The sequence below is a fragment of the Choloepus didactylus genome, chromosome 14 (genome assembly GCF_015220235.1).
Source record: "Choloepus didactylus isolate mChoDid1 chromosome 14, mChoDid1.pri, whole genome shotgun sequence".
Classification (NCBI taxonomy): Eukaryota; Metazoa; Chordata; class Mammalia; order Pilosa; family Megalonychidae; genus Choloepus; species Choloepus didactylus.
The window spans coordinates 3,705,981-3,729,874 of NC_051320.1; the positions used below are offsets into that span (position 1 = coordinate 3,705,981).

General features: G+C 37.2%; 1 protein-coding gene across 1 annotated transcript in view; it reads right to left on the reverse strand.

Moving 5' to 3' along the window:
• The window catches only part of PRKDC (protein kinase, DNA-activated, catalytic subunit), a 228,453-nt gene that overhangs the window by 93,781 nt on the left and 110,778 nt on the right, over positions 1–23,894 (reverse strand). Inside the window, exons 32-44 of the mRNA XM_037802445.1 lie at positions 18,302–18,525; positions 17,382–17,590; positions 16,837–16,969; positions 16,235–16,393; positions 15,203–15,406; positions 11,863–12,048; positions 11,375–11,479; positions 10,093–10,260; positions 7,113–7,240; positions 4,833–5,040; positions 3,988–4,166; positions 1,131–1,299; positions 798–863 (exon numbers count right to left, since the gene is read on the reverse strand). Coding sequence (XP_037658373.1) covers positions 798–863; positions 1,131–1,299; positions 3,988–4,166; positions 4,833–5,040; positions 7,113–7,240; positions 10,093–10,260; positions 11,375–11,479; positions 11,863–12,048; positions 15,203–15,406; positions 16,235–16,393; positions 16,837–16,969; positions 17,382–17,590; positions 18,302–18,525 — 2,138 coding nt within the window. The remainder of the gene's footprint in view (positions 1–797; positions 864–1,130; positions 1,300–3,987; positions 4,167–4,832; positions 5,041–7,112; positions 7,241–10,092; positions 10,261–11,374; positions 11,480–11,862; positions 12,049–15,202; positions 15,407–16,234; positions 16,394–16,836; positions 16,970–17,381; positions 17,591–18,301; positions 18,526–23,894) is intronic.

Consider the following 23,894-nt stretch of genomic DNA (forward strand, 5'->3'; position numbering starts at 1 on the left):
TGGGTCCACGGCCATGCACCTGCACTACCAGTAGTTTACACTTGACCTCTGAGCCTCAGTCTCCTCAGCTATGAAGTTAGGCTGCATGTTGTCGAAACGTTTAGAAATGACATAAAGCAAATGTCTGCATGCTTAATAAATTAGTGCTTTTAGGTTTTTTGGATTTTAGTTCTTTGGATACAGTCTTAGAAAAAAATGCCTAATCTTGTTCTTAAAGGGCTGAAAGCAGGAAGCAATCATTTATTTGAACTCTTGACTACTGAAATGTGGCCTTGGTCAGCAGCTCTGCACGGAAGGGGCGAGCCAGCTCATGCCCCATATCCTGCTTGGCAGACCCCTCTGTGTGAGCTCCAGTCCTCTACCCAGTTGCTGACGAAGACAGCAAACCCAGCATAGCTGGAATCACACTTAGCACATTTGCCTGTGCAACTCCCCTACTGATCCTCAACATTCAAGCCCATGGCCCCACACAGTGCCACAAGTCCTGACTCTACCAAGATGGAACTCAACTTTAATGGAGGAATTTAATCAGAAAACCTCTGGTATACGCTCTACCAGCTCCTTTTATTGTCTTTTGCCCTCTTGGAAATGTCAAGAGCAGGAAAAATCATGTTCTGATGCATTTGTTTGTAGCTGTCTGAGATTTTATCTCAGATTGAACTACACGGAACTTCCAGATTTTGTAGTTCAAAGCAGACTTGAATACTGGCAACTTAACATTTTTGACATAATTTATACTTTTCTCTACAGGTTACCTGATTAATTCTTTAGAAACAACATTGAAAAATTTTACTCACCTCAACTTCTATAGGAAATGTATAGCAGCGCTTCAGGTCTATCAGATTTTCAAAAATAAGCAAGTTCTGTAAATCCAAAGAATTGTATAAAAATATCTGAGTGGTAGAGATCCTTTATTACTGATGCTACTATGGTATTAATGGTATTTCATAATTCATTAAGAAGTACATTAGCTTAATATATATATATATATTTATATACACAGACAACTAAAAGAACAACATACTTAAGATTATAAGAAGGTGCATATCATGATATAACTTTAACTGATGTAATCTAACTTTTCAAATCCTACAATGACAGCAATAGTGAACAATTCAGAAGAGGCCTACCTTTTCTGGTTTTTCGCTAAACAGAAAACCTTGGTAGAATTTTAACTCATTGAAGACACAGCAGATAACAGATATGGCACAGTTATATGCAGCACAATGATAAAGTCTTCTCTTCTCCAGCAACTGATTCTCACCTGCCATGTTCTCTGTGAATGCATCATAGCAAAGTCTGCAGAGCAGATCCAGGTTAAAAATTAATTCACATAAAATGGAAACAGCAGCTCAAACCCAACGATCCCGGACAAAAGGATGCCACCTTAGTTCAGCAATTGCTGCGTGTTGGGACTGAGCCAAGCCCAATGCCAGACCCTGGGACTGCAATGATACGTTCATCACTACACGTGCAACCACCTCAAGGCAGAGAAAGCACCTGGGGTTTCACAGTGTGATGAGAAACACAGCAACAACAGTACATGAGATAAAGTAAAGAGATATGGAAGCAAGGGGGAAAGACAGAGGAACACATCTGAGCTGAGTTTTAACAGAACGAGGGCATTAAGAGCAGAGAGAAAAAGGCATAAACAACGTGGCATGTTCAGGGAACTATAAGCACCTCAGCAGAATCAGAGGATGAAGTGGGAGGCAATCAGTGACCAGCAGTGCCTAAAAGTAGAGAGAGGTGATTCCTGGAAGCACTCACATGCCATACTAAGGAGCTGGGATTTCATCCTGCAGGACAGGGGTCGGCAAATCACAGCCTGATGTCGGACTATTCTTTTTTTAAATCACCCCAATCTATTTTTGACATTTTCCTTACACCAAAAGAAACAGAATAAGAATAAAAAATAAAGTAAAAAAGAACACCCAAATCATCCCCTCTATCCCATCCTATTTTTCATTTAGTCTTTGTCCCCATTTTTCTACTCATCCATCCATATACTAGATAAAGGGAGTGTAATCCACAAGGTTTTCATAATCACACTATCACCCCTTGTAAGCTATGCTGTTATACAGTTGTCTTCAAGAGTCAAGGCTACTGGGTTGGAGTTTGATAGTTTCAGGTATTTACTCCTAGCTATTCCAATATATTAAAACCTAAAAAGCATTATCTATATAGTATGTAAGAATGTCCACCAGAGTGACCTCTCGACTCCATTTGAAATCTCTCAGCCACTGAAGCTTAATTTCGTTTCATTTTGCATCCCCCTTTTGGTCAAGAAGATGTTCTCAATCCCATGATGCTGGGTCCAGATTCATCCTCAAGAGTCACATCCTGAGTAGCCAGGGAGATTTACACCCCTGGGAGTCAGGTCCCACATCGGGGGCCGACTATTTTTGAAGTAGTTTTATTGGAAAATGCCCATTTGCTTACGTACTGTTAATGTCTGCTGCTGCACTACAATGTAGTAGTTGCCATAGGGACCACATGGCCCACAAAGACAAAAATATTTACTAACTGGCCCTTTATAGAAAAAGTTTGCTCACCCCCCTCCCCCCAATAGAAGATGAGGTATCACTGAAGGGATCTTTAGGTGGGGAAACAACACAATCTGTTTTCTTTGCAGATATATGATTATTCTGGCAACCGTGAGGACAGCAGTGAGAGGGGCAAGCCTAGGAGCAGGGAGAATAATCACGAAGGAGGCTACTGCAACGGTTGAGCCACCAAACACAAGCAGCTGAAACAGGGCTGCAACGAGGGAACAGAAGTAAGGATGTTAACGTAAGGAACAGGGAGGAGATGAGAGCAGCAGGACTGGGAACGGGCAGGATGAGCATGGCGGTTGGTCAGACGAAGATGAAGGTTATGTGTTCATGCAGATAAGTGGATGGTGACAGAGTTCACAGGGAAGGTAAAATAAGGGTTAGGGAGAAGACAGTAATGATACATTTGTTATGTAAAATGAGACATGTCTGTGTTCAATATTTACTAGGAGGGAATTCCATCAGAGAGCTAGTTTTAGAGAAAATATATTTGACTACTTTGTGCTTTATATAGACCACCTGTTAAAAATACTTAACTCATTTAATTTTAAAACAATAAAATACATTAAATCCCTTCTTACTGTAAATCATACATTGGTACCCTCCTATTCAGGGGGGAAAATGGTAAGAAAACAGCAAAAGGAAAAAGAGTTTTTTAATAAAAGATAATATGACTCCCGGGGATGAATCTGGACCTGGCATCGTGGGATTGAGAACATCTTGATCAAAAAGGGGATGTGAAATGAAAAGAAATAAAGCTTCAGTGGCTGAGAGATTTCAAATGGAGTCGAGAGGTCACTCTGGTGGACATTCTTATGTGCTATATAGATAATAATTTTTAGGTTTTAATGTATTAGAATAGCTAGAAGTAAATACCTGAAACTATCAAACTCCAACCCAGTGGTCCTGATTCTTGAAGACAATGTATGACAATGTAGCCTACAAGGGTTAACAGTGTGATTGTGAAAACCTTGTGGATGCACTCCCTTTATCCAGTGTATCGATGGATGAGTAATTAAATGGGGGCAAAAAACTAAAGGAAAAATAGGGTGGGGGGTAATTTGCATGTTCCTTTTTCACTATTTTTTTTTAATTCTTATCACTTTGTCTGGTATAAGGAAAATGTTAAAAAAATAGATCGGGGTGATGAATGAACAACTATATGATGGTAATGTGATCAACTGACTGTATACTTTGGATGACTGTATCGTGTGTGAATAAATCTTAAAAAAAAAAGAGATAAGTATAGGATAAAACATTGTTGCCAATGGCACAGTAAATTAAGGTCCATCTAAGTAGCTTGCAAATTAAAAAACCAAAACTTAAAAGTTCAATATTTTAACAAAACATTTACTTACGTTACATACATGCATAAAATACGCATTAAAACTTTAACACATCAAATATAAACCAAAATTACTTAAAATCTTACTTAATAAGTGTCTTTGTAAGCTCATTTCCTTCTGTAATACACGAGCCATGGTAAATCTGATTGATTTTAGATTCTTTGGAGTGAACATCATCTTTTGGAAGACGAGAATACATGACCTCTAGTATCTTATAATAGCCCATCTTCTTGGTGATTTGAGTGTCAAAGGCAGATTCATTTAACTAAGAAAAGGTAACAAATAATTCTCTTCAGTATTATTAAAAATTAAAAATATTTAATTAAATATGTCACATTTAATATTCAATGCTTTTTGAAAATAAAATAATTTTAACAGTTAAAAGATGTTAAATCACTTCAATAGGAGACAGTCCAGTTATCCAGGGACTAAAACATGGATACAGCATTCATGTGTTATATTGTACAGCTAACTATGCAGCAGGAAATAATGCACAATGTCTAAATAATGAGCTTGGAACAAAGGTGTGTATAAGACCTTTGCACAAAACATTACTGAAGGCATGGCAATAGCAGGTGTAAATTCAATGTATTATAAAACAAAACCTTCAGCTATTTTGAAGTCTACATAAATATACCATTTGGGTATTTCATGATATTTCTCAAGAAGAGTCTGAGATAGACTGAGTAATGGCCCCCAAAATGATATCCCCACCCTAATCTCAGAAATCTGCGAATGTCCCTGATATGTCAAAAAGGGCTCTCCCAATGCAATTGAGTAAAGGCCCTTGAGATGGGGGGATTCCCCTAGATTATCTGAGCAGGCCCTAAATGCCACCATATGTGACCACTAAGTTGAAAATATGGTGGTTTCTAACGACACTCATCAAGGAGATTTGTCAATTCTTAATATTTAACAATAGATATGATACCTTTATAAACCTGGACTTCAACACGTCAATGGCACCCACCACAATTTTGCTAAAGAACTCTCTCAACGCATTCAGACTACAGTGCCACAAGAAAGTGAGGAGAGAGCGATCTACAAGGGCTTGGCGGGTGATATTTGAAAGTAGGTCATCACTCTTAAACATTCTGTATATGGTTTCCAGAAGTTCTAACTGTGTGACACATGAACTCCTAAAAAAAAAAGAAAAAAAAGATAAAGTCACATGAGCATTCAGGCTTTAAACAAATATTCCACAAGTGCCTACAATATAACAGGCAAAGTAAACTCCAGTGATTATCAACCACAAAAATATCTTTAAAGATTAGATACACAAAAACCATGATATTCAAAATAACATTCCCTTAAAATCTTTTTTATTTCTGAGGGGTCAGTGTTAATGTCCCCTCTTTTCATTATTCCTAATTTTCATGATCTATATTTTCTCTCTTTTATTCTTGGTTAGTCTAGCTAATGGTGTGACAATTTTGTTTATCTTTTTAAAGAACCAATTTTTGTTTTCATTGATCTCTCTCTACTACTTTACTGTTTTTTATTTCATTAATTTCCACTCTAATCCTTATTATTTCCTTTCCTCTGATACATTTCATTTAGTTTTCTTTAACTTTCTAGATTTTTTTAAGGTGAAAGTTTAGATTACTAATATGAGATTTTTCTTCTTTTCTAATACAGGCACTAAAAGATATAAATTTTCCTCTAAGCACTGCATTAGCCACAGCCCATAAATTTTGATATTCTGTGTTTTTATTTTATTCAGATCAAAATCCTTTCTGATTCCCCTTGTAATTTCTTCTTTTGGCCCATGGGTCATTTAGAAATGTATTGCTAATTACTTGGTTATTTAGAAATATTTTTGGATTTCAGAGATTTCCTTCTGTTGTTGATTTCTAATTTAACTTTACTGTAGGTGCAGAACATATTTTTTATGATTTCAATACTTTTAAATTTACTAAGATTTGTTTTAGAACTAGTATAAGCTGAAGAATGTTCCATGTGAACTTGAAAAGAATGTGAGTTCTGATGTTATTGCATGGAATATTCTACAGTTGGTTAATTATAAATATATAAAATATAACTCAATAAAACTGTTAAAAATATCACTGTCACTCACATGTACTTATACAGCCAGTATAAATAAATGCCAATTAAAAAAAAGAACTTACTGGATAAAATCAGAAGTAGTCATGGCATCAAGCCCTTACTTTAAAAAATAATTACAAGGAAAGCATTAAGCATTTGTGCCATCTTTCTCATGTATAAAATGTATTTCAGATAAACAAGCAGCCCTAGTGATGAGGGCAAATTTTTCATCATAGTGTAATTTCAGTAAATTTGAAGGAATAAAAGAATCAGAAAAATGGCCATTCTGCAAAGCCTAATGGAATAACTGATTCAGGGCAACAATCCTCAATGGATGCTAAAACCAGCAGGAAAAGGCTCTGAGGAACTTGGCTGATCAATCTCAGCATCAATAAGAGTAGGATGAAGAGACACTGTGTACTGCCTAACATAAAGAATATGAAGTTCAGAGCCCAACTGGTGAGCAGTCTTGCCAAAATTTGTACCTAAGGCTAACTGAGCTTTTGGAATGAACTTTCCTGTTTACAGGAAACAGGGGAGCTGGAGGAAGTTCAATGAAGAGGAAAGAATCAGATAAATTCAGAATATAAGACACTGTTCAGGAGAAAAGAAAAATTATTAAAGAGGGGGACTATTCAAATGAAGAGAGACTTAAAAGACAGAACACTGAAATGCCATGTATGAACCTTGTTTGGATCTGAATTCAAATAATACAATGGTATAAGAACATTTGAGACTACTGGGGAAATATGAATATAGAAGCATTGATAGTTTTGCAGCTTTCTTAGAAAATGTCATCTTTTAGAGATTCATACAGAAGTATTTAGAAGTGAAATGACATGGTGTCAGAGATTTGCTTTACAATATGATGACAGTAAAAGAAAAAAGATAAAAGGGATGATGAAGCTGAAAAAACTGCTGATGCTTGTTCACTCTGGAGGATGTGTATATGGGGGTTACTATATACTCTTTAAGTTCATTTGAAAACTTTCATAAGAAAACATTTTTGTTTCTTCTTGTAAGAAGAAAAAAAATAAAACAAAATTTATTCCTTAGATTGCAAAAGATGAATGCATACATCCTCAACTTTTTTGGAACAAGAACGTAATTTTCTAAAGAAATAAAATGTGTATGGTTCTTGGGATCCCAGACTAGACTGACTCACCTTCTAGCCATCCTTCTGAAAGTGGACTGAAATAATTCTTCCAAAACATGTTGCTGTTCCCGACAAAGAACTTCTGTCAACAATTGCAACAATACAGGACTCTGAGATAATTCCAAGGCATCTAGAAACTAGAATAATACATAACAATAAGAAAAATAATAAAATAGTAATAAAAATTTGTTGGTTTTTTTGTTTTGTTTTTAAATAATAAAAAATATATAGAGAATAATGTGACAGGATTTCAGAGAATTAACAAATGCTAACACTTCATTTTTATAGATATAATGGATGCCTGGCATGTAGTGATGTTCATTAAATATATGACTTGATTCTTTGAAGGATTTGCAGACTTTTTCCTTCTAAAAGCTTTCAGGACCTTCTCTTGATGCCCATTTTATGAAATCCCCATGTAGCTGTCTGTGTCCTCACTCATGTCTTCCTCCTGCATCCTGCCTGACATGCTGTGGACCTTTTATCTGGAGACACACGTCCTTTCCACTACTCCTTCACAGCATCTTAGAAGTCCTAGGCTGTTCCTCTAACATTCCCGTCTTTACTCCCATTTTCCTTCTCAATGTCTGTCTGTTCTACTTCCAGGAGATAGCCTCAATTTTACCTTCTGTTCTGGTTTTCTTTTTTGATTTCTTTTTATTTTGGTAGTTTTGCTTTAATACAATTAATTTCCAAGAGTCCCTATTTGTTCTATTTCATAGATCTAGTACCTTCCCTCATCTCTTAAGTAGTACTCCACAGCTTCTTTGAAATTCTCCTGTCTCTCTTTTACTGTCTCCATTTCCTGAGTTCATTTTTCCTGTTGGTTTGCATCTTTCTTATGTTGGAAGCTTTCCTTGAGTGTTCACAGTCATTGATTGCTCCCCACTTACATTAAGAGAAAGAACTGTTTCTAAGCAGAAATGGTCTGGAATCTTTGTGGAAAGTGAAACTTAGGTGACAGACCGTTGGGCAACAGGATCCTCACTCGGTGCACATGTGACCCCACCCACCACTGGCTAACTACAGAAGGAAAGCACACCTTTTCAATGGGGGTGAAGTGGTCACCACCCTAACCAAGCAACCAGACCCGAGATCACTAGTAATGGGACAATCAGACACTATTTGTCTCCCGATGCGCTATTGTTGCCAAAAAAAGTTAACCTGAATCTCATGATCAAGATTTAAATCTGACTTCCAGTTTCAAGGAAATATTGAGGATAGAGGGACAAGTTAAAGAACACCTCAAAGGAGCAATTAGACAAATATGGGACATCTTACAAAACAAGTACTCTGGTTTCTTCCAAAAACTCAGTGTCATGGAAAAATAAAAGGGTAGGGGGTGAACTTGTTCTAGATACTAGAGACATGATAATTCTATGTAATCCAAGAACCTTGATTAGATCCTGGTTTGAAAAAACATCTATAAATGGGAACATTTGGAGAAATGTGAATATGGACTGGATAACAGATGGTATTAGAGGATTATTAATTTTCTTAGCATGACACAGAACTGTGACTTATTCTTAGGAACCACATGCTTTAGTATTTAAGAATGACGTGAAAAACTACACACATGCATATATACACAGATAAGGCAAATATGTTAAAATGTTAGCTGTTGAACGTAGATGATGGTCGTATGGATGCTTCTTTTACTATTCTTTCAACTTTTCTGTATGTTTGGGGAAAAAAGTATATTAAAAAGATGGGGGATGGGAGGAGAACCCATGTGAATAGGAGGTATCTGTAAACTGCTCTTTTGTGTGGCTGCCTGGCTGCCTCAGAACATGGTGACTGGGTCCAATGGATGTGAGACCTAAGAGAGGGTCAGGCGGAAACTGCAAGGCCTTTCTGTCTGGTTTCAGAAGCCAAATGGCACCACTTACATTGCATTCTGTTTGTTAAAAGCCAATCTCTAAGGCCAGTCCCTACCCAATGGGGATATAATCAGACCTTGCCTTTCAATGGAGGAAAGAAAATGTTACCCTATTAGAACATGTGGGATGGGATATATTGGTGTGGCCATCTTTGAAAAATACAATTTGCCACACCTATGCTTATCTCCACCTTAACATTTATTATAGTGTTTTAATTGCCTATTTCTTTGTATTTCTTTCTTGCTCCACCATAAGCGTCTCGAAAACAAACACAATATCTTAATTGTTCTGGAGTATTAAGACATTAGCCCAGTGCTCAATACACCATGATTCACTCACTCCCAATAGTTGTTCAATTATTTGTTCTTTAGTGGTCAAGTGCCTGAATTTTAGTTGAGCACATAATTGCCCATTATTAAAATGATACCCTCAGCCTGGCTTGTGGCTGTAGGTGGCCATGGGATATGAGAAGAAACGATATGTGCAACTTCTGGGCTGAGCCCTTTAAGGAAAGGGATGTGGTCTCCTCTAGCCTCTCCTCCCTCCTGTTGGCTGGAAATGAACAAGATGGCAGGAGCTGGAGCAGCCAAATTGGACAACAGGGAGAAAGTGTATGAGGAGGATGACAGAGCAAGAAGAAAAAGGAGACGAGTTCCCTGCTGACTGTAGAGCTGCCCTGGGTTGCCAACCTAGAACGTACAGGAGAGAGAAATAATCTACTACCTAGTTTAAGTGACTAGTATTTCAGGGACGTTCTGTCTAAATGCATCTCAAATAATCACTACTCTATTAAACTTTAGACAATGAACCATACTGGTAATATTCTATTACTTAATGACATTTAGTATTATTCTCCAAAATTTACATATATATTGTATATTCCATTTTTATTAATAAAATATTTCACAATAAAAAAATGGGAGAAAAATGAATTCCAAAGGATTTTGCTATGCATCTGCCTCCACAGATGCCCACATTTCAAAATGAATTAAATTGAATTCTTAGAGTGATTCTCTGATTCTGGATATTTAACTTACTTCTTTTCATCAAGAAATGTAACTAAAAAATAACTAATGTTTTAATTTTATTTGGTACTACTAAAAACGAACCTTTTTCATACAGTCCACATAATTATTGAACCGCAGAGTTCCTTGGGGAAATTCATCAGACTTCATAGGGAAATGAGAAACCACAAGTTTTTCAAGAACATGCTTAAGGTCCTCAAGATTTCCTCCAGTAAGATTGGTGAAGAATGGAAGAATAATTATAGCTTGACCCTGTGGAGCAATGAAGACACATGAAATGGTACTGATCGTGGCTTACAGTCCGATAAAATAAACAAAGTGTACTGCTTCTAAAGTCTGCAAATAAAGCACTATGGGGACTCTAAGAATGACTTTGGAATAACTTCTAGACTACATCAAAACCTGCCTGATCAATTCTGCAACTTGGCTTCCACTCCAGAGGCCAGTCAGCTGATACACACTATATAAGTATAATTAAATAGGACAGTATGTGTTGATTCTACATGTGTCTTGTCCTTCTACAAATGAAGATTCCAGTAGAAATATACTGGACATGTTTTGTGTGGAAAGAACATCTTAAATTTCCTATGGGGTAATTTACAACCATCCTTTAGAGAGCTAACTGAGAACTCCATACAAGGTTCAAAAGGAACTAGGTATTGTTTTCTGTCCTTTTTATGGATGGTAAGTTCTAAGAATTTAGCATGATATTAAGAAATGAGAAACTTGATTTATCACATAGAGCAGATAATTCCAAAGAACTATCTTCTCTATCCAGTAAAAAGATACTTCTCATCAAGGCCACATTTTAATAGGCCTTAAAATCTATTTATCACATGACTTTAAAAATAGCAGTCTTAAAATTATTGTATTTATTAAGTTCTGGGACTTAAAAATCATCAAGAAATTTTCTATTATTTATTAATAGAAAAACAATATTTGAAGTTCATTAGTATTATAATTCTAAGAAAAAGTTCATTTAAATCATATATATGCAAAGATAATTGTTAATTCTTCCAAGTGCGGTAATCTCAGTGTGGTTATACTTTAAAAGAAACATCCTTATCTCTTAGAGAAAAATAATGACGTATCTGCAGATCAGATGCCATGATATTTGGGATTTCCTTCAAGGGGACAGATGAGATGACTGCACAATTGAAACAAAATGTACTACCAACTAATAGTTATTGAGGCTGGGTGGATACGATCACGTGACTTTATTGTACAAGTCTCTCTGCTTTTGTACATACTTGAAAATTTCCATAAAAAACTATTAAAAACACCATAAATATGCAAAGATATAACAAAAGGAAAGTAATGGAAAGTGCAAAGTGCAATCTAAAAAAAAAAGTTTTTAATCACTTACCTTTAAATGTAGACCCAACTTTGAATCAGCAAGTAGACTGGTGTATGTTCTAAAGACTTCAGAAAACGAGCTGTGATTTGTATTAAAAGACACAGATGAATCAATCTAAAGGAAGGGAAATAAAAATATGACACATTTTTATATTATGCTCTTATTTCCTTTAACACATTTTTCATATATTTAAATTCCAAAAATGGATTATAAATTTGTTCTTGGGCTTAAACAACTATTTCAACAACTCTGGTTCTGAAATATTTCAAAACTATTAAAACAATGCATTCAAAGGTACAGTAAAAGGATAAAATATAAGAAGTGATAGTAAGTATGATAAATGATAATGGACAATGGAAAATGTTATCTCAAAACGTAATTTAAGGCAATCAGCAATCATCTAGTAAAAATATTTATTTATCAAATGAATATGCTTTTTAAATGACTTGCATTAAATTTTAAAAGATACTAATTACAGAGTCCAAGACAACATATACCTGTAAAATTTTCCCCAGTAAAGTCAGCACTGCCATCTTCCTCTCCGGAGCAGAATCTTCAGCCCACCACTGATGACACCTCTGCCAGTTTTGCAGGATTGCAGTCACAAGTTTCAGTCCTTGGTGCTTGTGAATGGCTCGATCTCTGAAGGTCTGATCTAACATACCATTCAAAACAGCACTAACCTGAGACGATTTATGATTAAAGAAAATGTCTTAATGTTGAGACAAGGAAATAAGAAAATTTGCTCACATTTCAAAGCTATTCTTAGAAAATAAAGATGTTCATTTTATAATAGATGTTTACTTCACAACTCTTCAAATTTGGAAACACCACTTAAACATGTACTTTTTCCCATATAAAGCACAAAGTGGTCTTATTTTTCTCATCACTAAATTAGACACTTGCAACTGGGCCTTAGCAGAGACTGACCACTTAATCATGGGCCATGAAAACTACCATGAGACCTGAGCTGACCATCATAACCTGGGCATTGCTGACCCAAAGCCATAATGCTGGGTGTGCACAGCAGCACTCCATCATAAAATGGAAATGGTATATACAAGATAGGGCTTGAGCAGCCTCTGAAGGAACAATTAAGTTACACGAGCAAGTGGCCCAAATACCCATGGCCTCCACTCCTGCCATTATTACCTTCTCTTCCCCAGCACACAGCTCTGGCCTCTTGGGGAGTTCCTTATTATCAGTGCCTGGTTTACAGATGGTTCTACATGCTGTGCAGTTACCACCCAAAAGTGGACAACTGCAGCATTGCAGCCCCTTTCTGGAATGTCCCTGAAGGACAGTGGTGAAAGGAAATCCTTCCAGTGGGTAGAACTTCGAGCAGTGCATGTGGTTGTTCATTTTGCTTGGAAGGAGAACTGGCCAGAGGTCCATCTGTATATTGATTCATAGGCTGTTGCTAATGGTTTGGCTGGATGGTCAGGGACTTGGAAGAAATATGATTGGAAAACTGGTGATAAAGAGGTCTGGGTATGAGGTATGTGGATAGACCTTTCTGAGTAGGCAAAAAACATGAAGATTTTCACGTCCCATGTGAATGCTCACCAGAGGGTGACTTCAGCAGAGGAAGATTTTAATAATCAAGTGAATAAGATGACCTGTTCTGTGGATACCAGTCAGCCTCTTTCCCCAGCCACTCCTGTCATTGCCCAATGGGATCATGAACAAAGTGGTCATGGCGGTAGGGATGGCGGTTACGCATGGGCTCAGCAACATGGACTTCCACTCACCAGGGCCGACCTGGTCACAGCCACTACTGAGTGTCCAATCTGCCAGCAGCAGAGACCCATACTCAGTCCCTGATATGGCACCATTCCTTGAGGTGATCAGCCTGCTACCTGGTGGCAGGTTGATTATACTGGACCACTTCCATCAGGGAGGAAGTAACATTTTGCTCTTACTAGAATAGACACTTATTCTGGATACATATTTGCTTTCCCTGCACACAATGGTTCTGTCAAAACTACCATCCACGGACTTATGGAATTCCTCATCCACTGTCATGGTATTCCACACAGCATTGCTTCTGATCAAGGAACCCACTTCACAGCGAATGAAGTGCGGGAAGGGACACATGCTCATGGAATTCTCTGGTCTTACCATGTTCCCCACCCTCCAGCGGTAGCTGGATAGATAGAATAGTAGAATGGCCTTTTGAAGACTCAGTTAAGGCACCAACAAGGTGGCAATACCTTGCAGGGCTGAGGCAGTGTTCTCCAGGAGGCCATGTATGCTCTGAATCAGTGTCCACTCTACAGTGCTGTTTCTCCCATAGCCAGGATTCACGGGTCCAGGAATCAAGGAGAGGAAATGGATGTGGCGCCATTGCCTACTACTAGCAATCCCCTAGAAAAATCTTTGCTATCCTTCCCCGTGACCTTATCCTCTGCTGGTCTACAGGTCTTAGTTCCAAAGTTAGGAGTGTTTCCACCAGAAGATACAACAATTCCACTGAACTGGAAATTAAGATTGCCCCTGGGATACTCTGGGCTCCGAATGCCTCAGAATCAACAGGGGACATATCTCCTATTGGTTCTGTTTCTCTGAAGAACCCCAACTGAGGCACTCAATTTATCAAACATTCAATTTATCTTAAACTTTTTAATGCTCTCTTCACATCCCCAGCATCAGCATCCAATTTCTTTGGGGAACCATGTATCACAAAACAAAGGCTTAACCTTACAGAATTCTCGAGGCATGTGAAGCCAGAGGCAGCAGGACGTGTTGGAGACCCAGGTTTTCTTACTAAATGACTCACTCACACAAGCCTTGCAGCCCAAGCAATTCAAGTGAGCTTCACCAAAATTACAACTTCCTGGGTTTTGTGTACATTTGTTAATTTTTAAATGGTTTTTTTTTCTTTTAAGTTACTAGAAAGGTGTAGACGGACACAGTCAAACAACTCCAAAATGCATAATTTTAATAACAGCTATCTTTTGCCCTGCCTCCACACCCAACCCCACTTCCTACAGACCAGGAACAACTCCTTGAGCTGCCTTTGAGGCATTTCCCTCTGTTTCTCAATAACATGCTCATACTGCTATTTCTTGTTTTCTTAATTAGTGGCATCAGAGACTGAACTCCACTTGGAAGATGAGAATAGAGCTCTCTTTTACCACTACCACCACCTTAAACGCATAAACACAGACATGCACACACGCAGAGGTGCAAACACACACATTCACAAGATGCACACATACACATACAAACACTGGCACACACATACTTATACACATATACACATATGCACACAAAATACTGACACATTTGTCCACACAAAAGCACACAGAGGTGCACACACATATGGCCACACAAGTACACACAACAGCTTACACATAGCACACACCTGAAACATGCAGACACACATGCATATATATATATATACAACTGCACATGCAAGCACATAAACAAGTGCAAACAAGACATATATTCAGGAGTGCACATACACACACAGAAATGCATACACATGCCCACAAGTGCACACTGAAACACAGGTGAGAACACCCACAAGTCTGCATACATACGTGCATGCACAATACATACACATAATACTCAACATCGCACATAGTTGTCCATTATAATGCTAGGCCTACAGATTTTGAGGGCATGAGGGAATGGAAAAAATAACGTTTCAACATACATTAGTATTCACTAATTATTGATAAAGGATGATTTCCTTTCTTTGACTTTATTTTTTAAATATGAGGAAGAAATTTTAACATTCAGGAAGGGATCTTATTATTTTTTATGCAATATTTCAGGAATATGAAGAAGCTTTGTACAAGAAAATATTTACTTAAAGGAAAATTTCAGTACCATTTTGGGATTATTCACTGATGATTTCATGAGTTCCAATACAGCAATGTCTAAATTTTTCAACAATTCAGCATTGATAGTTTCTGAGAACAAGCTATAAAAATACTCTCCATGAGAGAAGTTGATGATATTTCTCTGTGGCCTTCCCAATGATGGCTTGGATAATACAGATGTGTTCAGGAGAAGATTCATAAGCTGCTCACACTGCAAAGGAGAACAGGAGAAGTAAGATGACAGGTGTATGTACTTTCACAGATTGGAAAGTAAGGTCTAAAGACAGCCTGACATTTAAAGGCCTGGGTTCAATTTTTAAATTCTAGAGAGTACAGAAAAAAATCACCAACTTTTCGATTAGCCTCAATTTTCTGTATTTCCTTTTGGAAAAGAAAACCTCCCTGGCCCCCATTTCTCCCAAATTTCCAGAAAATGTTTCTTTTGAGGGGAGAGTCTAGTAAGGAAAATATATTTAGAAAATTTAAATACGTAATTTGTCCACATTAAGTGGACAAAGGGGCAAATGAAAAGTTTCTATGAGAGAAGGGAAGAGAGAATGGAATTAACACAGGCACACACATGAACAGAGGTCTCAGCTACAGCAGAGGTAGTTTGAGGCTAACCCTGCACAGTTCAAAAAGCCCTGAAGTCATTTTTTTGTGGTGCCTCTGGTACTTTGGGAATTATCCTCCAGAGGCCCTCCCAAATCATCCACTGAAGAAATCACCACAGACAGGAAGAAGAAGCCACTGTGTCAACACAGTTCCACTCTATATTCACAAAATGGTCTCTTCCCCAAATTCTTTTTGCAACAAAATGGACAGAAGAAGATTCCATATAAGAAGAATGTTGTTCTACTCATTAAAAAAAGTTACAGAAAATAAAATCTTTTAGACAGTCAGCTCATGTAAGTCATCTATAATACCTAATGTAGTTAAGACCTTACCCACCTAAATTCCACTGTTTTTAGAAACACGTCGCAAACGAGCTATATATTTCTATCATTAGGATAGTGTGTCATGTAGCTGTTTTTCCTACCAGTCCTCCAAAAGCAAAGGCCAACTCCAGAAGCCCCCTGGCCAGCTGCTCACAACTGGCATCTAGTGCAGAAAAGCCATGTCCTCCGTCTCCAGGTGCAATGCCTTCATAAATCAGGGACAGAAGTTTTGTGCCAACAGAATGATGCAGCTCTGCAGACTAAAATAAAGTCAGCACTGAAATGCCTAGCAAAGAAACATTCTTTAGAAAAGACAATTTTCCAACTTCTTTCCTTAATAAAAAATCTGTTAGCTATCACTGAAAAATTTAACTCAATTTTGCTTTCCATGCTGTCTTCCTCATTTGTGTTGCCTGGACACAAAGGCACAATAGCAGTTAGTACCTAAAGCTCTTCAGGAGAATATTCTGGAAACAGTCTCATGCCCTTTATTTTACTTTCATTTCAGATCTATTAATTTTTATATTTACTTTCATATTTATAATCCAAATAATACCTAAGTATATGGAGCAAGTATTTCTCTAATTCTCTTTTCAACATGTTCTGCAATAAAGGATGTTTAACAAAAAGTATAAATAAATAGTCCAATTAGTGTAACAAAGACGAAAGAACTATAAACACAAATTGGTTGTGAAGGGTTTACCTGAGAGGGTAATACAACATGCAAAAGTCCAGCTTGATGAAGTTGTTTACAGGCCGACACAAGAGCTGCCAGCTTGGTCCTACGCGAGTGAGCGTCGGGGTCATACAGGTCCACGGCACAGAGCTCCTCAACGCTGCCACGTGAGAAACCAGAAAGGAAACAGCTGGGTTCCGATCTCGGTAAATTATCAGGACACACAGAAAAACTGAGTGTGCCCTACTGTAAATGTATTTACTAATTATCTGGTACTCAAATTCACTAAATGGACCTGGAAAGCAAACCTAGGCCAACAACAAACCAGGTTCCTTGCGCTACTCAAGCCATGGAAATCAAATGTGGGACTCAACCCATCTGAAGCTTTGTCCAGAAAAGGCATTTGTTAAATATATGATTTTCAAACAACCTGCTGAGACCATCTGCATTGAACATCCCACCGATGAGATCCTTTAATTCAAGAATGGAGTTCTGCCCAGCCGCCGTGCCCAGCTGCAGAAGCACCGGAAGCAGAGTGGTCATAAGGCTATGCGCAGGGAATCCCTGCCTACCTCTGTGCAGTTATCTTTTCCTTCAGGTGCATCACGAGGCTGTCCCTGTGTGGGGACTTCTCCAGGGCTTTCATCAGGTTCACACAGACACTGGGAAGACACCCCATGACTTGGACATCCCCGACATTGAAGCCTATGCTCGAGGGCTCACACAGTGTCTTCACCAAGAGCTTCATCAAATGGGCACTAAGTAAGTCCTTCTCAAGGAGCTGCAGAGGATGATTTGATCAAACACATTTCATTAGTTGACAGTTACATGTTCATTAGAATACAAGGTCCATGAGGTTGGGAAGTTTTGTCTGTTTAGGGTAGGGGTCAGCAAGCTTATTCTGTAAAGGGCCAGAGAGTAAATAATTTAGGCCATACGGCCTCTGTTCCAACTATATAACTAACTACCATTGTAACAGGGAAATAGCCAGAACCAATTTGTAAACAAATGGACATAGCTGTGTTCCAATAAAACTTTACTACTGAAGCAGGCAGCAGGTGGAGTTTAGCCTGTGAGTCACAGTTTTCGGTCCCTGGTTAGGGTACTGCTGTATCTGCAGGGCACAGAACAGTGCCTGACATATAGCAGGTGCTTAGAACAGAATAACTAGATGGATGGAATGACGTTTATATATAATAAGCCTCACAGATACAGCTACAAACATTTGCAAAGGCAGATGTTTGATCATACTATAAAATGCAGCACACAATAAAAATTTTTAAACTATTTTTTAAAACTATTTTACATTTTATTCACACAGTGAAAATCTAAAGGTAATGATGCTAAGTTGCATTATTTTCAATAATAGATAACTCCTAGGAAAATGGGAAGTTCTAGGAAAGTCTCATCCACTTCTAATAGGAACTTTATGCATATTTTTCCAGTGCCAAATACTAACCTTAAATTAACAAAGCAGCAGGAGTGACCCTACCTTGCAGACTTCTGGGGAGACATTGAGTAATGTGGTGGTGAATTCCATTATGCGGACCGCAACTGTGCATTTGCTGTAATTGTATCCTTCTCTCTCTTGTGGGCTGGGTGTGTTCCCTGTTGCCCCACTGCCAAAGCACTTTTCCGCTGCCGTAATATCGTGCATAGCAATGCTTTCTAAAAAGAAAGCTACCGCTTTCAAAAGTGAAGATTGTGCTGCAGTACCTAGAAATAATTACATCAATATATTATTCACAATTTCTTTGGTATGTAGAAATAACTTCATTAAAATTAACATTCTTTATTTTAAATACAGGTATGATAAACTTCACACAAAATTTTAAATTAAAAAAAAATAATAAAGTTCAGTAAAATTTCTTTTAATTTCAAAAGTAATGCCACCTGGACACACCATCAGGGAAACTGGATACTGAATATTTCCTCCTTCTGGGACCTGAGCCTGTTTTCGTCTGGGAAAACCTGATTGAGGTGGCCAGGGAGGTCAGATGTCTAGACAACAGAAAACTACAACCTACACTAAGAAAAACGAAGTTATGGCCCAGTCAAAGGAACAAACTTACACTTCAACTGAGATATAGGAATTGAAACAACTAATGCTAAATCAATTCAAAAAGTTTAGAGAAGACATGGCAAAAGAGATAAAGATTATAGAGAAAACACTGGGCAGAAATCAAGTTTGAACAAACAACAAGCAGAATCTATAGAAATGAAAGGCACAACACAACAGATGAAAGACACAATGGAAACATACAACAGCAGATCTCAAGAGGCAGAATAAAACACTCAGGAACTGGAGAACAAGACACCTGAAAGCCTACACACAAAAGAACAGATAGAGAAAAGAAGGGAAAAATATGAGCAACGTTTCCAGGAATTTAAGGCAAAATGAAACACAAGAATGTATGCATCATTGGTGTCCCAGGAGAAGAGAAGGGAAAAAGGGCAGAAGCAATAATAGAGGAAATACTCAATGAAAATTTCCCATCTCTTATGAAAGACATAAAATTACAGATCCAAGAAGCACAGCACACCCCAAACAGAAGACATATGAATAGGCCTACGCCAAGACACTTAATAATCAGATTATCAAACGTCAAAAACAAAGGGAGAATCCTGAAGGCAGCAAGAGAAAGGCGATCCATCACATACAAAGGAAGCTTAATAAGACTATGTGCGGATTTCTCAGCAGAAACCATGGAGGCAAGAAGGAAGTGGTGTCATATATTTAAGATACTGAAAGAGAAAAACGACCAACCAAGAATCCTATATCCGGCAAAATTGTCCTTCAAATATGAGGGAGAGTTCAAAATATTCTCTGACAATGAGAGACTCTGTGAACAAGATACCTGCCCTATAGGAAATACTAAAGGGAGCACTGCAGACTGACAGGAAAAGACAGGAGTGAGAGGTTTGGAACACAATTTTGGGTGATGGTAGCACAGCAATCTAAGTATACTGAACAAATATGACTATGAATATGGTTGAAAGAGAAAGGTTAGGAGCATGTGGGACACCAGAAGGAAAGAGGAAAGATAAAGACTGGGACTGTATAACTCAGTGAAATCTAGAGTGTTCAACAAATTGTGATAAAATGTACAAATGTTTTTTCATGAGGGAGAACAAATGTCAACCTTGCAAGGTGTTAAAAATAGGGTGGTATTGGGGGAAAATACAATCAACGTAAACTAGAGACTATAATTAATGGAATCATTGTATTATGCTTCCTTTAATGTAACAAAGGCAATATACCAAAGCAAAATGCATAATAAGAGGGGGACATAAGGGAGGGGTGTGAGACTCTTGGCATTGGTGGTAGTGTCTGACTCTTTATCCCACTTTGATCTAAGGTTTTCTTTCCTTTTGCTGCTTCGTAGCTGTCATGTTTTTTTTCTTCTTTCTTTTTTCTTTTTCTTTTGCCTCTCTACCTTCTTTGACTTTTCCTCCTGCTTTGTGAAAGAAATGTAGATGTCCTTACATAGATAGTGGTGAGGGTGGTGAACACATAAATATGTGACTATACAGGGAACCGCTGACTGTTTACTTAGGATGGAATGTATGGGGTGTGAAGAAAACCATATTAAAAAAAAAATGGGTTGATAATGAAACTTTGTGAGCAATGTACTGAGTGAAATTAGCCAGACACATAAGGACAAATATTGCAGGGTCTCACTGATATGAACTAATTATAATATGTAAATTCATAGACATGAAATATAAGTTACCAGGATATAGAACAAGGCTAAAGAATGGGGAGCGGTAGCTTAGTATGAGCAGAATGTTCACCTAGATGAACTTAAATGTTTGGAAGTGAACAGAGGTGACGGTAGCACATTATGGGAATAACTAACAGTGCTGAATGGTGCGTGAACGTGGTAGAAAGGAGAAGCTGAGAGTCATGTATGTCACCAGAACGAAAGTTGGAGATTAAAAGATGGGAATGTATAATAAAACAGTAAACCTTGTGGTGGGCAATGTCCGAGATTAACAGTACAAATATTAGAAATCTCTTTCATGAACCAGAACAAATATATGACACTACAACTAGAAGTTAATAATAGAGGGGCATATAGGGAAAAAATACATACCTAGTAGTATTTCAACATTCTTTCATAAACAACAACAAATGTACTATACCAATACTACGTGTCAACAATGGAGGGGGAGTGGTTAGGAATATGGGAGGATTTGAGTTTCCTTTTCTTTCTTTCTTTTTTTCTTCTTTGTCTTTATTTCTTTTCTAGGGTAATGAAAATGTTCTAAATATTGAGCAAAAATTAATTGTGGTGATGGATGCACAGCTGTATGATGGTACCAGGGGCAATTGATTGTATACTTTGGATCTTTAGATTATTGTATGATATGTGAACAATCATAAGTAATGCCATCCAAATAGAATTCAACTTTAGACTTATATAGTAAGAACACATATATGGAAGATCAGGCCTTGTTCCTCATAAGACTACTTGTTGGACTATAAATTAATATGACCTTTTAAAAAGGCAATTTGGCCATTCATAGCAAAAGTTTTAAAAAATGTACAAGTCAATTTCTATCAAGTGCTAAAATGCCCAGATGCTTTGATACAGCAATTCTATTTCTGAAATTTTATCCTAATGAAACAATGGTAGAACTGCAAAAACGTGTATGCAAAATGTCCATTTTAGCACTGTTTTTAATAATAAAAAATAAACAGCCTAAATGTTCTCCAAAGGGGCAATGAATAGACAAATTACGGCAGTGGTCTTCACATGGGTGTGCATCAGTAATTTTACAGAATCTATTTTCAGATCAACTCCCAAGTCACGATCATGCTGGTTCCCCTTCCCCATCACTACCCCAGTCATGATCTCCCCTTGTCCACTGAACGGGAGAAGGACACAAACACCCTTCACTCCTCCCCACTACTGCTGTCGTTTATTACCCCAGAGTCCCAAACAATACTGCTGTACATGCTGAAAGAATGAATAAAGCCAATGGCTACGAAATCCTTTAATAAGTCTGATAGTTCCAATTCTTTGCTTTAAACAAATTTAAGGAGAGTTAATCAAACTGTCAACTAACAGATCACTAAAAATAATTTGATAACATTACTCTGTATTTTTTAGCATATAATTCAGAAGATATTTGTAAGAAAGGGATAAGTTTAGCTTTCACATAGAGACAGCATGGAATAAGGGAAATGGAGGCAAACCCAGTTTAAACAAGCCCGTGGCAAAGAGAAGAAAGAGAGAATCTGCCAGCTCCTTATATGGAAAAGTAACCATGGTTACTGGAATGTAAAGAGATATGAGGTAAAATCAGCGGTGGGAACTCACAGCAAAAAAAAAAAATTTTTTTTAAACTAAATGAACTCTCTCAGATAGGTTGATCAGTTCAAAATCTCAATAATGAGCTAGTTGGCTCTCTTGGATAAGCTGTACAAATTAAAATCTCAAAAGATAAATTAGTTAGTGTTCTCGGATAGGCTATAACCTCTGTAGTACCCAGTCAATGGGGAAACGGGAGGGACTTGCGAATTAGGAGTAGGAGATTTAAAGATCTCCATTCTCTTCCTCTGGCGCGCCAGCCTGCCATGTGTTTGGCTAGGCGCCCTATCTTGTAAGATTGTAAATAAACTCTTTTCTCCTCCAGAACCGAGTGAGCGTTTACTCCCTTACAGGTACCGCTTTATTTCCGACAGCATTCAACAAATCAAGAAGCATTATATTAAGAACTTCCACTCTCAAATATCAAATATCCTTGAATCCAACAGACAATCAGACTGTTAAGACACATTTCAACCACTGAGATGTTAAACATGGAAAAAGGTGCAAATTTTAAAATAAAATATGGCACTATATATTTATATGAACACGTTTTCTTAGTAAAATCTGTTCAAACAAAAATAGAATACTAATCATATAGTTTTACTTTTCATATGTAAAATTTATCAAATTTTGTATTATACTGATATTGTTTTGTTCATAATAACTGTAATGTGCTCTAATACCAAATGTAATGACAACGTAATATAAAAGAAATCATTAAACACATAGACCCTTTTGCTGCAAAGACACAAACAGGGTTATGAGCAAAAGCTCACAAAAAAAATCATTAAGACTTTAGGATAAAATAATGTGAGGGAAATAGAATGGGAACAATAATACAAGGAAATTTTCAAACTTCCCAACCACTAGAGGAGAAATATTTAAAATATATTTTGTATTTTTAAAGCTGCTGATGTTGGATATAAACTGCTACAGCATTTAGGCTCCAGTGAACAATTTTTTTTCAAGTAACATTAATAGTTTTATTTTATAATGTCAATATTTACAACATGCCAGAAATTATAACTTTTTTGATTATAAATTTAAAGCTATGAGGAAGATTTTATTTGTCAACTTTAAAGTGTAAAAGAAGATACATCCATTTTAATGTCCCCTCCCTCCATGGGGTAAACAAAAAATACAGTTTGAAGACCACTTAATTACAATACAGTCATATAATTTAATAATATGTGGTCATTTAAATAGATCAAGATATCCATACTGACACAGAAAGATGTCTAATATGTTGCTTCTTTTTAAAAAGCATGTATAATGATCTCATTAAGTAAAAAAATGAAAAAATACACACATAATAATTTTATAGGTATAGACAAAGTTTTGAAGAGTAAACACTAAACTATTAGTGTTTACCACTGGGGAATGGAATTAGGGGAGGAGATTTTGTACGTTTAATTCTTATGCTTTTTCCTTGTTTAAATTTGCAAAATGGGGATATATGAAATCTCTTAGAAGAAGAATATATTTAAGGTGTTATTTGTAATTGAATAGCAAATACTGCTGTTTTAAAAGTTTCACAATTTTTGGACTTATTCTTCCGGGAAGAATCTCCTGTTAGAAAGTCACCTTTTCTCAAAACTGTATAAAATCTGTTTTCCTGATCCCTAACATGCACGTATGTACTTGCACACAGACATATGCACTTGCACACACCCACGCACTCACACCTATGCACTTGTGTGCATGCACACACATACATATTATACACTACCATCCTCAAACTAAAAATAAGTTAGCCTGGTTCCTTTC